A 19,035-nucleotide genomic window follows, 5' to 3' on the forward strand; every position below is an offset into this window, starting at 1 on the left:
TTTATATATTTTTTACAGTGGACGTAAAAAAAATACTCAATTGCACTATATCTGAATGTACTGTATATAATTAATATAATTGGGTATAATGAATATGCTTAAGTTCGACTCCTACCTTGTTTACTTCCGTGACGACCTCCTTCAAATTTTGTAATCAATCAGAAATATCAAGCGGCTAAAGGTCACAGTGTGGAGAGAGTGTTTTGCATTTTTCCCATCATGCATTGCAGTAGATATAAATGGGTGTCATTTTGAAATATGTGTTGTGCAGGGACGTTTTTTTATGATACCCACAAAGTTCAGTGAGCAGGTTGTGTAATGTGTGTTGACTTTTTGTGTTGGTTTATTCAAGCCATGAGTGGCAAAGGACTGCGTCATACATACAAATGTTGTGGTGTGTGCACTTCAAACTATAATTCATGGTCATCAACCTGAATTGCTCATGTTGTCCACAAGATGGCGGTTAACTTGCGGCAATTATACTGTCAGATATTTAAAATTAAATGGGTCAAATTCTTTATTAAACCTGTGATATCTCGCTGGCCAAACTAGACACGCCGCCGTGCCGTAGTTTGGACACCCTCGCTTACAGGTAAAATAAGTGATCTTATTAACAGCTCACAAACAAAATTTTTAACATTCCACTTTTGATAGATCACTATTTTGTCATTATACTGGATGAGGCACGTGTGAATGCTCAGATGCTGAAGTTGAACTGAAATGCAGAGAGAATGTAGTCTGAATGTAAGAATAGCTTTAATGTTGAAGACTTTGAATTTCCAGGAAACCTGGAATTTGGTTTGGAACTTGGGAAAGTGTTTGAATGTCCAGGATGAGTGGAATGTGTTGATGTTGGAATGGTTTGAATAGGTTGAAAAATGTGGGAGTTGTGCAACTTGGAAAAATGTCCCATTCATTTCAATGGGAACTTCCTGGAAATTTGGGAATTTGGGGAAAAGCAGGATTTTTTTTTAAACGGTTTAGGAGAACGAATGTCCTGAATGAACTGAATTGCTTGGTGCTGGAATTGTTTAAATCGGTCATGAAATGTTGAAGTAGTAACAGTTTTTTTTATTTGAAAAATGGTATTACGGAATTTCGGGAAAACTGGGAATTTTTCAAGTTCTTAAACCAAGTTAGTTTTTTGTCCTGACTAAGAGGAATGTTTTGACAGTGGAATGGCTGAAATGGGTTGAACAATGTGAAAGGGGTCATCGCACTAAAAAAGTTTGGAAATAAGGTTAGAAAAAACAGGAATTCCTGGAAATTTGTTGAACGTGCAAAAATGGTTGTTTGAATTTCCAGGATGAATCGAATGTGTTGAAGGTGGAATGGTTTGAATCGGTTGAAAAATGTGGGAATTGTGGAAGTTTGAAAAATTGATAATTTATTTTGAATGGGGAAAATGTCCTTAAAAACTAAGAATTCTAGGAATTCTGGGAATGCTTTTTAGAATTGTTGAAAGAGAGCACACAAATACTGAACACGCTGACTATTTTGAAGTTGGGACGGTTTGAATCGGATAAAACGTGGGAGTTGTGGAACTTTGAAAAATGTCCCATTCATTTCAATGGGAACTTCCTGGAAATTTGGGAATTTTGGGAAAAGCAGGATTTATTTTTTTTTTCGGTTTAGGAGAACGAATGTCCTGAATTAACTGAATTGCTTGGTGCTGGAATTGTTTAAATCGGTTATGAAATGTTGAAGTAGTAACAGTTTTTTTTAATTTGAAAAATGGTATTACGGAATTTCGGGAAAACCGGGAATTTTTCAAGTTCTTTAACCAAATTAGTTTTTTGTCCTGACTAAGAGGAATGTTTTGACAGTGGAACGGCTGAAATGGGTTGAAAAATGTGAAAGGAGTCATCGCACTAAAAAAGGTTGGAAATAAGGTTAGAAAAAAAAGGAATTCCTGGAAATTTGTTGAATGTGCAAAAATGGTTGTTTGAATTTCCAGGATGAATCGAATGTGTTGAAGGTGGAATGGTATGAATCGGTTGAAAAATGTGGGAATTGTGGAAGTTTGAAAAATTGATAATTCATTTTGAATGGGGAAAATGTCCTTAAAAACTAGGAATTCTAGGAAATCTGGGAATGTTTTTTAGAATTGTTGAAAGAGAGCACACAAATACTGAACACGCTGAATATTTTGAAGTTGGAACGGTTTGAATCGGATAAAACGTAGGAGTTGTGGAACTTTGAAAAATGTCCCATTCATTTCAATGGGAACTTCCTGGAAATTTGGGAATTTTGGGAAAAGCAGGATTTTTTTTAAACGGTTTAGGAGAACGAATGTCCTGAATGAACTGAATTGATTGGTGCTGGTATTGTTTAAATCGGTCATGAAATGTTGAAGTAGTAACAGTTTTTTTTATTTGAAAAATGGTATTACGGAATTTCGGTAAAACCGGGAATTTTTCAAGTTCTTAAACCAAGTTAGTTTTTTGTCCTGACTAAGAGGAATGTTTTGACAGTGGTACGGCTGAAATGGGTTGAACAATGTGAAAAGGGTCATCGCACTAAAAAAGGTTGGAAATAAGGTTACAAAAAAAATTTGTAGAACGTGGAAAAATGGTTGTTTGAATTGAATGTGTTGAAGGTGGAATGGTTTGAATCGGTTGAAAAATGCGGGAATTGTGGAAGTTTGAAAAATGGATAATTAATTTTGAATGGGGAAAATGTTCTTTAAAAACTAGGAATTCTAGGAAATCTGGGAATCTTTTATTTAGAATTGTTGATATGGAGCACACTAATACCGAACAGGCTGAATATTTTGAAGTTGGAACGGTATGAATCGGATAAAAAATGTGGGAGTTGTGGAACTTTGAAAAATGTCCCATTCTTTTCAATGGGAATTTCATTGAAATTTGGGAATTTCGGAAAAAGCGGGATTTTTTTTGAAAATGCTAAAACTTGAATGTTCAGAATGAGTTGAAATGGTTGGTGTTGGAATTTTTCAAATTGGTCGAGAAATGTTGAAGTAGTAACATTTTTAATTGAGAAATTGTATTATGGAACTCTGGGAATTCCTGGAATGTTTTTGAAATTGGAAAAATAATAGTTTGGATGTCGAAAATGAGTGGAATTTGTTGAAGGTGGAATGGTTTGAATCGGTTGAAAAATGTGGGAATTGTGGAAGTTTGAAAAATGGATAATTCATTTTGAATGGGGAAAATGTCATTAAAAACTAGGAATTCTAGGAAATCCGGGATTTTTTTTTTTTAGAATTGTTGAAAGGGAGCACACAAATACTGAACAGGCTGAATATTTTGAAGTAGAAACGGTTTGAATCGGATAAAAAAATGTGGGAGTTGCGGAACTTTGAAAAATGTCCCATTCTTTTCAATGGCAATTTCATTAGAATTTGGGAATTTCATTGAAATTTGGGAATTTCGTAAAAAGCGGGAATTTTTTTGAAAATGCTAAAACTTGAATGTTCAGAATGCGTTGAAATGGTTGGTGTTGGAATTGGTCGAGAAATGTTGAAGTAGTAACATTTTTAATTGAGAAATGGTATTATGGAACTCTGGGAATTCCTGGAATGTTTTTGAAGTTGGAAAAATAATAGTTTGGATGTCCAAAATGAGTGGAATATGTTGAAGGTGAAATGGTTTGAATCGGTTAAAAAATGTGGGAATTGTGGAAGTTTGAAAAATGGATGATTAATTTTAAATGGGGAAAATGTCCTTAAAAACTAGGAATTCTAGGAAATCCGGGAATTTTTTTTTTTAGAATTATTGAAAGGGAGCACACAAATACTGAACAGGCTGAATATTTTGAAGTTGGAATGGTTTGAATAGGATAAAAAATGTGGGAGTTGTGGAACTTTAAAAAATGTCACATTCTTTTCAATGGGAATTTCATTAGAATTTGGGAATTTCATTGAAATTTGGGAATTTCATTGAAATTTGGGAATTTCGGAAAAAGCGGGAATTTTTTTTGAAAATGCTCAAACTTGAAAGTTCTGAATGAGTTGAAATGGTTGGTGTTGGAATTTGTCAAATTGGTCGAGAAATGTTGAAGTCGTAACATTTTTAATTGAGAAATTGTATTATGGAACTCTGGGAATTCCTGGAATGTTTTTGAAGTTGGAAAAATAATAGTTTGGATGTCCAAAATGAGTGGAATATGTTGAAGGTGAAATGGTTTGAATCGGTTGAAAAATGTGGGAATTGTGGAAGTTTGAAAAATGGATAATTAATTTTGAATGGGGAAAATGTCCTTAAAAACTAGGAATTCTAGGAAATCCGGGAATTATTTTTTTTAGAATTGTTGAAAGGGAGCACATAAATACTGAACAGGCTGAATATTTTGAAGTTGGAATGGTTTGAATAGGATAAAAAAATGTGGGAGTTGTGGAACTTTAAAAAATGTCCCATTCTTTTCAATGGGAATTTCATTAGAATTTGGGAATTTCATTGAAATTTGGGAATTTCATTGAAATTTGGGAATTTCGGAAAAAGCGGGATTTTTTTTTGAAAATGCTCAAACTTGAAAGTTCTGAATGAGTTGAAATGGTTGGTGTTGGAATTTGTCAAATTGGTCGAGAAATGTTGAAGTAGTAACATGTTTAATTGAGAAATGGTATTATGGAACTCTGGGAATTCCTGGAATGTTTTTGAAGTTGGAAACATAATAGTTTGGATGTCCAGGATGAGTGGAATATGTTGAAGGTGGAATGGTTTGAATCGGTTGAAAAATGTACAAATGGTGGAAGTTTTGAAAAATGACCAATTCACTTTGAATGGGGAAAAATGTCCTTGAAAAACCTGGAATTCTGGGAATTTTTCAAGGGAAAGCCCGCGATTCCCAAATAGGCTGAACAGTTTGAAGTTGGAACGGTTTGAATCGGATTAAAAATGTCGAAGGTAGAGCGCGCCAGAATCTGTAGAAGAAGAAGAATGAATTTTGGTGTAGAAATACATGTGTGAATGCTTTGGAGCATTCCCACTATAATACAAAATAAGCATCTTTGCGTGTGTTTGTGCATGTCTTGTGCAGGCAAAATGGGGAAACAGAACAGCAAGCTGACCCCTGAGGTGATGGAAGATCTGGTGAGGAACACGGAGTTTAACGAACACGAGTTGAAGCAGTGGTACAAGGGTTTCCTCAAGGACTGTCCCACGGGACGTCTCAACCTGGACGAGTTCCAGCAGCTCTACGTCAAGGTGAGTCTTTCACTTCATGAAGCACTAGTCCCAAGTTCGTGGTTCCTGATGGACTAAAGGTTTGCGTGCACCAAAACAAACTTGACAGTGGTGCAGCGCGCAGTCGCTTGTTCCACGCCTGTTGCCGCAAATCCAAACCGCTGACGGCACTTTTCTTTTCTTTGGAACAAACAAACAAACGCTCTCGTTTGTGTTGTCCACATACCAAAATTTTGTATGCATTTCGATATTTTTGACTACTTCTCAAAATAAAGGGGACCACGAAAAAAGTCGTTATCGGCTTTATTATGATACTTTTGTCAGGCCTGGTCAAAAGATAGAATATAATAGAGTTTTACTGTCGTTACTACAGTGAACAGGTTCAAAGAACAACAAAATTGGAGCAGATCCCCTAAGGTGCATACACAATAATTTAGTACCATATTTTTCGGACGGTAAGTCGCAGTTTTTTTCATAGTTTGGCCGGGGGTGCGACTTATACTCAGGAGCGACTTATGTGTGAAATTATTAACACATTAGCGTAAAATATCAAATAATATTATTTAGCTCATTCACGTAAGAGACTAGACGTATAAGATTTCATGGGATTTAGCAATTAGGAGTGACAGATTGTTTGGTAAACGTATAGCATGTTCTATATGTTATAGTTATTTGAATGACTCTTACCATAATATGTTACGTTAACATACCAGGCACGTTCTCAGTTGCTTATTTATGCCTCATATAACGTACACTTATTCAGCCTGTTGTTCACAATTCTTTATTTATTTTAAATTGCCTTTCAAATGTCTATTCTTGGTGTTGGCTTTTATCAAATAAATTTCCCCCAAAAATGCGACTTATACTCCAGTGCAACTTATATGTTTTTTTCCTTTTTATTATGCATTTTCGGCCGGTGCGACTTATACTCCGAGCGACTTAAAGGGGAACATTATCACATACTTGCCAAACTTGACACCTCCGATTTCGGGAGGTGGGGGGAGGGGTATATTTACAGCTAGAATTCACCAATTCAAGTATTTCATATATATATATATATATATATATATATATATATATATATAAGAAATACTTGACGTTAAGTGAATTCTAGATATATATATATATGCATATATATATATATATATATATATATATATATATATATATATATATATATATATATATATATATTTATTTTATTATATATATATTTTATTATATATATATATATAAAATAAATACTTGAATTTCAGTGTTCATTTATTTACACATATACACACACATAACACTCATCTACTCATTGTTGAGTTAAGGGTTGAATTGTCCATCCTTGTTCTATTCTCTGTCACTATTTTTCGAACCATACTGAACACCCTCTCTGATGCATTGCTGTGTGGCACACACAAAAGTGCTTTCATCAAATGCACTAGATGGCAGTTTTGTCCTGTTTAAGAGTGTCACAACATTGCTGTTGACGGCAGATGAACTGCTTTACGGTATACAAAAAAGTGACTGCTGTTGTTTGTTGTTGCCGCGCTGGGAGGACGTTAATGAAACTGCCTAACAATAAACCCACATAAGAAACCAAGAACTCGCCCTCCATCATTCTACAGTTATAACGTGATTGGGCAGGTACGCTTTTGTATATTGTGGAGGACCTGAGTCCGCCTGAATTTCGGGAGATTTTCGGGAGAAAATTTGTCCCGGGAGGTTTTCGGGACAGGCGCTGAATTTCGGGAGTCTCCCGGAAAATCCGGGAGGGTTGGCAAGTATGCATTATCACCAGACCTATGTAAGCGTCAATATATACCTTGATGTTGCAGAAAAATGACCATATATTTTTTTAACCGATTTACGAACTCTAAATGGGTGAATTTTGGTGAATTAAACGCCTTTCTATTATTCGCTCTCGGAGCGATGACGTCACATGACGTCACATCGGGAAGCAATCCGCCATTTTCTCAAACACATTACAAACACCGAGTCAAATCAGCTCTGTTATTTTCCGTTTTTTTCGACTGTTTTCCGTACCTTGGAGACATCATGCCTCGTCGGTGTGTTGTCGGAGTGTGTAACAACACGAACAGGGACGGATTCAAGTTGCACCAGTGGCCCAAAGATGCGAAAGTGGCAAGAAATTGGACGTTTGTTCCGCAAACTTTACCGACGAAAGCTATGCTACGACAGAGGTGGCAAGAATGTGTGGATATCCTGCGACACTCAAAGCAGATGCATTTCCAACTGGACTGGACAGATCAGCTTTCAGGAAAAGAGAGCGGATGAGGGTATGTCTACAGAATATATTAATTGATTAAAATTGGGCTGTCTGCACTCTCAAAGTGCATGTTGTTGCCAAATGTATTTCATATGCTGTAAACCTAGTTCATAGTTGTTAGTTTCCTTTAATGCCAAACAAACACATACCAATCGTTGGTTAGAAGGCGATCGCCGAATTCGTCCTCGCTTTCTCCCGTGTCGCTGGCTGTCGTGTCGTTTTTGTCGTTTTCGCTTGCATACGGTTCAAACCGATATGGCTCATATAGCTTCAGTTTCTTCTTCAATTTCGTTTTCGCTACCTGCCTCCACACTACAACCATCCGTTTCAATACATGCGTAATCTGTTGAATCGCTTAAGCCGCTGAAATCCGAGTCTGAATCCGAGCTAATGTCGCTATAGCTTGCTGTTCTATCCGCCATGTTTGTTTGTATTGGCATCACTGTGTGACGTCACAGGAAAATGGACGGGTGTATATAACGATGGTTAAAATCAGGCACTTTGAAGCTTTTTTTAGGGATATTGCGTGATGGGTAAAATTTTGAAAAAAACTTCGAAAAATAAAATAAGCCACTGGGAACTGATTTTTAATGGTTTTAACCCTTCTGAAATTGTGATAATGTTCCCCTTTAAAAATACGGTAATATAAATAGTAAAAAAAAGATTAAAAAAAGAATATATGTATCTATATATATATATGTATATATCCACACACATGCACATATCCATACATATGCATATATATACATATACACATATAACGTAAAAAATAAAAAGACATGACACATGAGGACATGACGGACACTTTGTGCTCAGGACTCAGATGCAGAGTAGGGATTAATTCGGCAGGCTTTTATTTTGAAAGCTTACTTTCACCTCCAGAGTCAGGGCAATTCAATATAGGCTATAACTAAACTAGTCGGCGAAAAAGGTTCCGAAAAAAGGAACAACCGAAAGTCACTCCGAAAGGAGGAAAACACAAAAACAACAACAAACTATACTTGGCGCCGTATATTCTATGAAATTTATTATAAACAAAAAAACGCTCCAACAGGAGGAAGAAACAATGGCTGTGAAACTTCTACACTGTCTCTGATCTAATAAAGGTTTAACAAAAAATGTCACTCAAAAAATTGAGGGAAAGGAAGAAAAACTGAAAACTCACCACTTCGGCCGAAAAACTAAATAACACAAAATCACTCTGCTGAGGAGGAGAAAGAGAAAACTCAAAATATCAAAGACGGAATTCAGGATCAAGGTATTCAAACACAAGACAAGGCAAGGCATGGGCAGGAAGCTAGAGAGGCACGAATAAACGAGACAATCTGGCACAGAACAAAGGGAGGCGTGGGGAACAGATGGAAACAATCAGGGGTCAGGGATAACGTCAGACTGGTGACACAAAAGGAAGGGCGAGTGACCTGAAACGAGAGGAGTTACTTTTCAAACTAAAACATGCAATTCACAAGACCGAAGAAACCAAGACAAGACGTCCCTCACCGGGGTGTGACAACTTTAAACATAAGTTTCTTATTGCAATCAAATACGAATTTTGGCATTGAATAAGATAGTCAACTTGTCTTTTAGGAAGTAAGTTAACAAAGCTTCATAATTAGTCGGCTGACATATGCAGTAACATATTGTGTCATTTCTCATTCTATTATTTTGTCAACATTGTGTAGTGAAGCATGTTTAGCCGTTCCCCGTCCCGCAGGGATGATACTTGTAAGAAACTCACTTTATCTGTTGCCATGGAGGCGGCGATTAGTTAAGTTAAGTTAAAGTACCAATGATTGTCACACACACACTAGGTGTGGTGAAATTTGTCCTCCGCATTTGACCCATCCCCTTGTTCACCCCCTGGGAGGTGAGGGGAGCAGTGGGCAGCAGCGGTGGCCGCGCCCGGGAATCCTTTTTGGTGATTTAACCCCCAATTCCAACCCTTGATGCTGAGTGCCAAGCAGGGAGGTAAAGGGTCCCATTTTTATAGTCTTTGGTATGACTCGGCCGGGGTTTGAACTCACAACCTACCGGTCTCAGGGTGGACACTCTAACCACTAAGCCACTTCGATTCAGAAGCAGTTAAAACACTGCCGACGGACGTTCGCTGCTCGCATCGCTTCAAGCATAGCTTCACCTTTACCACTATATACAGTTTTTACTCCAAAACGCGTCCATTCTCCACACTGTTTCTGCTTGTAAGTGTTGTGTGTGTGTGTTAACTCTTAGCCGCATTGTCACCACAGCGTGCCATTATGGCCATGAAAAAAAAAGTAGTGGTGTTTTTCAAAGGCATTATAGTACGTTTTTAATACATTGGTACAAATGTTTATACATTAATCCATATACATATTATATTAATATAATGGATTTATAACTGAATATTAAGAGTATGTGAAAGTTTGACTCCTACCTTGTTTACTTCCGTGACGACCTCCTTAAAGTTTTATCAATCAGCAATGTCAAGCAATTAAAATGCGGCAAACATGGATAAGTGTGGAGAGTGTTTTCCATTTTCCCCATCAGGCTCTGTAATGGATGTAAATAGATGTTATTTAGATGTATTTATGGTGAATGCACGTATTTTATCTTAACCACAAAGTCCAGTGACCATGTCTGTTTAACATTTTGTGTTGGTTGGACTTTTTTTATTTTATTCTTTACACCATGACTAAGGAAGGTTGTTTGCATTGGGTGATATAAATAAATGATGCGCAAGTCATTAACCAGGGAAAACTCATGTTGTCCGCTAAATAGCGACAAAATAGCACCTTAAAAACGTTACACTTTTTAAATTGAATGCAGTCCCCCTGCGGGCAATATTCCTTCAATCCAATCCACTTTATTTATATAGCACATTTAAATAACAAAATGTTTCCAAAGTGCTGCACAACAATATTAAAAACAATATTCAAATATTATCCTTAGCTCCACCAATGACTGAATAAAAACAAAAAATAAATACATATAAATCAATATAAAAACAATATAAAATAAATTAAAAAACGATTTTAAAGGGTATAACCAATTAAAACAGTAAATAGAAATCAACTTTTTAAAAACACAGGACAACAATAAAACAGTTAAACTCATGACGTCGGCGGGCCGCACTTGGCCCCTGGGCCGTAGTTTGGACACCCCTGGTTTAGTACTTTAGTTATTTGGATCTTCGTAAATCAGGCCCTTAAAACTGTCAACTTGTGCATGCATGTTAAGTGATCATCTTAATGCAATTGAAAATGGCTGCTTTTTCGGATAGAAGAATTGTGCATCTAAACCGGAGTAAGGCAACGATAAGAAGATTTTTTTTTTTTCTGGGGAACTAAAGACCTATCTCATGGTCGGGGCTCTTTGGTCGCATTCCAATGGCGTCAGGTGCCACCCAAGTACCGTAACTTGGCACCGTTGAATTTACGGAGGGATTCAGTCAGTACCAAAAAAAAGTCATGGATTCTGTACCCAACCCTTGCTTAATTTGATGTTTTATAGTGTGGTTATTAAGATAGTTTACTCAAATTTAAGAGCTTTCGGAGCCATTTTCAAGTTTGACAAGATTTTTTTGGTTTTTGTACGAACCACAACTGATCAATGGTAATGGTGGATTATTGCATACTTGCCAACCTTGAGACCTCCGAATTCGGGAGATGGGGGGCGGGGTTGAGGTGGGCGAGGTTGGGGGTTTATATTTATATATTTATTTGGGAGGTCCCTGGTTACATCACTGAAGCTGTCGCTGAGGGAAGGGGGTAATCTCAACAGCTCCAGTTAGACACAATATATGACTATTGATGAAATGCAAATGTGCTGACACTCATGATATCGCCCTGTCTCTGCTTTGTCTGCGTCACGGCACTCGATGTTCGGCCTCGGCCGATTCTGGAAACAAACACTGATACGAGACTGGCTTTGCACAGACAGAAAAAGTACAACTTAAGCACAATTGATAATAACTATAGCAACGGCCCTTAAGCATAAGAGTTGTGTGATAATAGATAATATATACATAATTATTCTAACCGTAACGCTATGGACGACTAGAAGACAGAACGGTACGTGTATTTCCGCTTCAAAGCTTTCAACAGCAGGAATCACTTGTAGGCATTCACCCAGCAGAAGATAGGGGGGCGGGGGGGTTTGGTGGTAGCGGGGGTGTATATTGTAGCGTCCCGGAAGTGCTGGGGGTTCTGGGTATTTGTTCTGTTGTGTTTATGTTGTGTTACGGTGTGGATGTTCTCCCGAAATGTGTTTTTCATTCTTGTTTGGTGTGGGTTCACAGAGTGGCGCATATTTGTAACAGTGTTAAAGTTGTTTATACGGCCACCCTCAGTGTGACCTGTATGGCTGTTGATCAAGAATGCCTTGCATTCACTTATGTGTGTGTAAAAGCTGCATATATTATGTGACTGGGCCGGCACGCTGTTTGTATGGAGGAAAAGCGAACGTGACGACAGGTTGTAGAGGACGCTAAAGGCAGTGCCTTTAAGGCACGCCCCCAATATTGTTGTCCGGGAGAAATTCGGGAGAATGGTTGCCCCGGGAGATTTTTGGGAGGGCCACTGAAATTCGGGAGGGTTGGCAAATATGGATTACTGGGATATAGGATATTCTTCAATCAATCAATCAATCAATGTTGATTTATATAACCCTAAATCACAAGTGTCTCAAAGGGCTGCACAAGCCACAACGACATCCTCGGTTCAGATCCCACATCATTATTATTATTACTATTCTTGGCCGTTTAAAAAAACGAACACAATGTACGCCGAAAAAAAACCGTGTCTCAAAACCGTAACAAGATCCAAATTGGGGATTTTGTGACATCATAGCATCCCTAGGTCGAATATGACCTTTCATAAACGGTACTCACCAGGCCATTTGATCATCCCAATACACGAATTGTGAATGGAGCACATCGCCGGAATGAAGCACAATGGATAAGACCTATTGGCAGGTTCCTATTGGCTGTGGCTGTAGCTGGGCAGAAAAGCAACAGAAAGGCGGCCATCAGATCTGTTATGTATCCGAGTGTATCTCATTAAGCAGTGGCTGTAGATTTATACAATGACTTATTCATATGGTCTTGTAAACATTCAGAATTAAAAGGGACATTGTGAGGAAATAACAGCTGTAGTGATTTGTTATGAGGATTATTGATGCCAAACGAGGAAAAGCATTTGACAAAGGGCCTAAATAGTTAATTGCATGAATAGAAAATTGCATAAAAGTGGAATTCCACTTTACACCTTGATTATATTGCAGAGTTTGTTTGTTGGAGTTTGCTTTATTTTAGCGTTTTTACTGTCAAATGAATCAGAGTTTGGTCCATTTCTTATTAAAAATACAACTGCCACTAAAAAAATTAAAAATAAAGAACTATCAACTCCTTTTTTTCAATATTTATTTCCAAACCCAAAATGAAAAAAACAACAACAAAAAACGGATGACGAATTGTTTTTCAAAGTTTAGATTTTGTGCATGATTGGTAAATGGACAAACTGGATAACAGGCTTTTAAAATTCATTTAAGATACAAGGTTTACCCGGAAGTAGATATCAATCAATCAATGTTTATTTATATAGCCCTAAATCACAAGTGGCTCAAAGGGCTGCACAAGCCACAACGACAAGATCCGACATAAGGGCAAGGAAAAACTCACAACCCAGTGGGATGTCAATGTGAATGACTATGGGAAACCTTGGAGAGGACCGCAGATGTGGTCCATGTATTAGCCACACCGGACTATAAGCCGCAGATATACACATTGTGAAAAGAGTTATTTACACATAAATATTTTGTAAATGTTTATTTACATACCTTAATTGTTTCCAAACTGTGTCTGTAACGCGGCAGTAAAACGGCTGATCAAACAAAACAGAAGTCGTCGTCATGGACACACTAGTTGCCCAAGCTAGCTCTCCAATCAGCTAAACAGATTCAATAAGAGGAGTGGTTCACTCCCGGCTAGCTCTCCAATCAGCTAAACAGACTCAATAACTCCACGGTGAGGAACTTGTGGAACTGAAACGATGCAAAAAGAATGCCATTGTAAGTTAATACTAACACAGATACTTGTAAACGTGTTAGCATATTAGCTATTGCTAACGACACTAGCTTCATTATATTATGATAGCATGTACAAATATGCATGGAAACACTCCTACAGACATCACACATGGGACAGTGTAGTAAGTAAGAACTGTTTTAGTTATATTGTAAAACGTACAAACCTTGCTTGGAGTGATGAAGTGTTGAAGTGTTTTAACCTAAGTGTTGACTGAAAAGGGTATATACTACACTCTCAATGTGTGGCTAGTACAACTTAACAACATCCTATAACTTCAACTTGATTTAGACTGAGACTCGTTTTACCTGCAAGCCCATGCTCAGAGACTACTTCCAGGTAAACTTGGTGTCTCAAATGGATTGGCAAAAAAACAGGTCATATGCCCGTTATCCGGTTTGTCCATTTTCCAATTATGGATAAATCTGAAATTTGAAAAACTATTATTACTACTATCATTATTATTATTATTATTATTATTATTATTATTATTATTATTATTACTATTACTATTACTATTATTATTATTATTATTACTATTATTATTATTGCTATTGTTACTATTAGTATTATTAATATTACTATTATTATTACTATTATTATTATTATTATCATTATTACTATTTTTACTATTATTATTATTATTAATATTCTTACTATTATTATTATTATAATTCTTATTACTATTAGTTATTATTATTAATAGTAGTAGTATTACCATTGTTATTATTATTATTATTATTATTATTATTATTATTATTATTATAAGAAGTATTATTATTATGACTATTATTGTTATTATAACTATTATTATTATTATTGTTACTATTATTATTACTAATTTTAGAAAATGGATGGATGGAACTATTATTATTACTATTTTAATTATTATTATTACTATTATTATTATCATTATTATGACTATTCATGTTACTATTATTAGTATTACTATTATTATTATTATTATTAAAACTCGTATTATTATTATTAGTAGTAGTAGTAGTAGTAGTAGTAGTATTATTACTATTATTATTATTATTATTATTAAGCGATGTGGTGGCTTGTCCAGGGTGTACACCGCCTTTCGTCCGAATGCAGTTGAGATAGGCTCCAGCACCCCCCGCGACCCCAAAAGGGACAAGCAGTAGAAAATGGATGGATTTGTTAGCCTTTTTTTATTTTTCATTTTGGGCGGTAGAAAATGGATGGATGGATGGATGGATAGGTCTGAAAACACATTTTGAAAAAAACGAGTTGTTTTTTTAGTGTTGGTTTTATTTTGAAAAACAAATGAACGGGAAGGTACACGGAGCGAGTTCACATGCCGGTTCACATTGAAAGTGGAGTAAGAATAAGCATGAATCTTTTATCACCAGCGCCAGGAAATGCCGGAGGGTGCTGCGGTTACATAAGACCCTCCTGCGCGGGGTCACACGTGCACTTCCTCTAAATGCCAATAGAGCTCACAGCCAGAAAGGAAATACACAAGTCTTTTGGTCTTTTGGAAACTTACAATGATCAAGATCAGGGTGGACTATGTCTTACGCCACCCGATATGTGTTTTGGAATTGTGAAGAGAAAGCTAAGGTCTTTTTAGTATTTATTTGAGATCCCAAACAACATCAGTTTACCGAGGAGAACGTTTTACGCTGCTACAGAAAGAAAGAAGGAAGAGAGAGACAAAGGATAAACTTTCAGATCTTTATATTGCTTTTGGAAAGGAGAGAGGAGGGACGGAAGGGGTTAGGCGAAGTGTCTCATCCTGGGAGGGGGAGTAAGAATGAGAAAAACACGCTTTACCTGATTGAGATATTAGCTGAAACTAGAATGTCTGTATCACAAAAACCATTTGAAGAGTAACTTTTGGCCAAAAGACAAATACAATATGAATTTGTGACCTTCCATCATCACAAAAGTCTTTGTGTCATGCTCTGAGGAGGTGTGGGGGTTGGAGACATCCCCACCAGAGTCCAGGAGTGCATAATGGCCATGATAGTGTCATAACTGTTGTGGTTTAACAGAGGGAGATGACGGCTCAGACACCAGGGGGCAGTAATGTTCAATAATTTATTATATATATCATGGGTGTCAAACTCTGGCCCGCCGTGTAATATCACTTGGCTTTTGAGGCGATATCAAATTAACACTAGAGCTGGCCCGCCGATTATATACAGCGGCGGTGCCGCGGTAACACCGCATTCACCTGCGATATTCTCATACTTGCCAACCCTCCCGGGAGACTCCCAAATTTCAGTGCCCCTCACGAAAATCCTCACATCCGCTTTTCATCGAGTCTAACGAGTGCTGGCCCAGTCACATAACATATGCGGCTTCGGCACGCACGCATTAGTGAATGCAACGCGTACTTGATGAACAGCGATACAAGTTACACTGAGGGTGGCCGTATAAACAACTTTAACGATGTTAGAAATATACGCTACACTGTGAACCCACACCAAATAAGAATGACAAACACATTTCGGGAGAATATCCGCACCGTAACACAACATAAACACAACAGAACAAATACCCAGAACTTTTTGCAGCACTAACTCTTCCGGGACGATCAAGTATGCGTTGCGTTCACGTGTGTGTGCGTACAGAAGCCGCACATATCTTGTGACTGGGCCGGCACGTTGTTAGAATGGATGAAAAGCGGACGTGACGACAGCTCATAGAGGACGTTAAAGGCAGTGCCTTTAAGGCACGCCCCCAAGACTGTGGTCCGGGTGGACTACGAGATATAATGACTGATGAACACCTTTGTTCGATAATGAAGGTTGCCTCAGCTCAAAGCCTGAGCCCCAAAATTAATGAACTAGCATCCAAGAAAAGATGGCAGGTATCTGGCGTGGGCACATCAGAATAGATCAGTGTGTTGCAAACTGAGCAGTTTAAAGTCCTGAATGGTTGGTTTATTCATTGTTATTTTATTTTCTAATTTATTAGCCTGTGGAATAAGTTAATGTTGATATTTACCTCAGAAGGCTGCAAATAGAAAAGAGGCATTCAATTTTTATTTAAAATTGTATTTGATATGCCATTGATATTTTTTAATTATTTGAAACTCGATTTTGCATGTCACTATAAAGTTATATAAGCTTTGCTTGTTCAATATTCAATGCAAAACTTGTTTGGGACCCTATTAAAAGGTTCATTTGTTCAACCTTGGCCCGCGGCTTTGTTCAGTTTAAAATTTTGGCCCACTCTGTATTTGAGTTTGACACCCCTGATATATATATAGTCAATATATATATTAATAAACAATACTAAATAATAAACTAAACTAAGGATGAGTGTCAAAACCCAAGAGTGTGTGTGTGTGTGTGTGTGTGTGTGTGTGTGTGTGTGTGTGTGTGTGTGTGTGTGTGTAGTTAGCTGAAGTGTGTGTTACCAAGTGTTGAGAGCGAAGGAACGAGGCAGTCCGTGGGGTAGGCAGGTGTTCTAGGGCAGGAGAGGAGTGACAAGGTCCGTGTCCGGGCGCGGGTCAAGGATCGAGGAAGGCAGTCCAAAGTCCACAGGGGAAATCAACGGAAGAATCACCAAGGGCAAAACTCGGGAGGGCATTGAGGGTGGACAAACCCAGAAGTCAGGCACGGAGGGAAAACAGAGAGCATCAAGATAGAGTAGGCTTACGGTACACCATTGAGAAACTAAGTTCCCGCCTGGATCCTTGGGTCCACTGGTCCTTTATACAGCTCCCTCTCATCAGGTCCAGGTGCGCTGATTGCTGATCGCCCACAGCCTTGCCGGCATGTGGGCGGGAGCGCAAAGACGAGGGCGCATTGGAATTGGAATTGACAAAAAAAACAGGCATAGGCAGTTAAGGCGAAGAAACGCTACACAAACACTTAGACTACAATTGTGGTTTAGAAAAGAGATGACTCAAATATGAATTTTGCCATAACATATGACACTTTACGTTACGGCCTTTTGAAAACTCCTCAAAATGGACGTGCACAGCGAGAACCCGCTTATCTGGACGCTCCTCAGACTGACCAGGCATAAGTAAGGATGGATACTTTACACATTTGAACCGAACACAAAATATTTCTTCTGGTGGCTAGCAATCGAAATAAATGAATAAATGGGTGTAGAATCCAGGTTAACATAGCCGTGGCTTTAATCCAGACTCAGGTGTCTTCGAACTTGTTAATGTAGTCGATCATTTCCTCTTCTTGTCTTGTTACTCTCTGCTCTAATGCCAGCAGGCTTCTGTTGGAGTGTACGAAGTACTTATTCTTTTGTCTTTTCGCTACTTCATATCCAAGCTAGTTTAGCGGTTTGCATGGTTTCGCCTGTCGTGTCTTGCTCCGTGTGCATAAACACCCCTTCTCTTTTAGGCACGGTGGCTCACGCTTCCGTCTTTCGCTACAGAGGATTTGGTTTGAATCTCATCCAGGGCATACGAGACAAACATTCAACTTATCATGCAACCGTCAAAAACCCAACGATAGTTAGTAATAGTTATTTTGGGACGTAACAACTCGATCCCATCCAATTTCGATATATACATACAGTACATATATATGTATCGTACAAACCCCGTTTCCATATGAGTTGGGAAATTGTGTTAGATGTAAATATAAACGGAATACAATGATTTGCAAATCATTTTCAACCCATATTCAGTTGAATATGCTACAAAGACAACATATTTGATGTTCAAACTGATAAACATTTTTTTTTTTTGCAAATAATCATTAACTTTAGAATTTGATGCCAGCAACACGTGACAAAGAAGTTGGGAAAGGTGGCAATAAATACTGATAAAGTTGAGGAATGCTCATCAAACACTTATTTGGAACATCCCACAGGTGAACAGGCAAATTGGGAACAGGTGGGTGCCATGATTGGGTATAAAAGTAGATTCCATGAAATGCTCAGTCATTCACAAACAAGGATGGGGCGAGGGTCACCACTTTGTCAACAAATGCGTGAGCAAATTGTTGAACAGTTTAAGAAAAACATTTCTCAACCAACTATTGCAAGGAATTTAGGGATTTCACCATCAACAGTCCGTAATATCATCAAAGGTTTCAGAGAATCTGGAGAAATCACTGCACGTAAGCAGCTAAGCCTGTGACCTTCGATCCCTCAGGCTGTACTGCATCAACAAGCGACATCAGTGTGTAAAGGATATCACCACATGGGCTCAAGAACACTTCAGAAACCCACTGTCAGTGACTACAGTTGGTCGCTACATCTGTAAGTGCAAGTTAAAACTCTCCTATGCAAGGCGAAAACCGTTTATCAACAACACCCAGAAACGCCGTCGGCTTCGCTGGGCCTGAGCTCATCGAAGATGGACTAATACAAAGTGGAAAAGTGTTCGGTGGTCTGACGAGTCCACATTTCAAATTGTTTTTGGAAACTGTGGACGTCGTGTCCTCCGGACCAAAGAGGGAAAAAAACGCATTGTTATAGGCGCAAAGTTGAAAAGCCAGCATCTGTGATGGTATGGGGGTGTATTAGTGCCCAAGACATGGGTAACTTACACATCTGTGAAGGCGCCATTAATGCTGAAAGGTACATACAGGTTTTGGAGC

At 38.0% G+C, this 19,035-nt stretch overlaps 1 protein-coding gene across 1 annotated transcript in view; it reads left to right on the top strand.

Moving 5' to 3' along the window:
- The window catches only part of vsnl1a (visinin-like 1a), an 84,505-nt gene that overhangs the window by 12,136 nt on the left and 53,334 nt on the right, over positions 1 to 19,035 (top strand). The window contains exon 2 of the mRNA XM_061987390.2: positions 5,002 to 5,168. Within this exon, the coding sequence (XP_061843374.1) occupies positions 5,007 to 5,168 (162 nt within the window). The 5' untranslated portion in view covers positions 5,002 to 5,006. The remainder of the gene's footprint in view (positions 1 to 5,001; positions 5,169 to 19,035) is intronic.

This window comes from Nerophis lumbriciformis, linkage group LG26, assembly GCF_033978685.3.
Source record: "Nerophis lumbriciformis linkage group LG26, RoL_Nlum_v2.1, whole genome shotgun sequence".
Lineage (NCBI taxonomy): Eukaryota > Metazoa > Chordata > Actinopteri > Syngnathiformes > Syngnathidae > Nerophis > Nerophis lumbriciformis.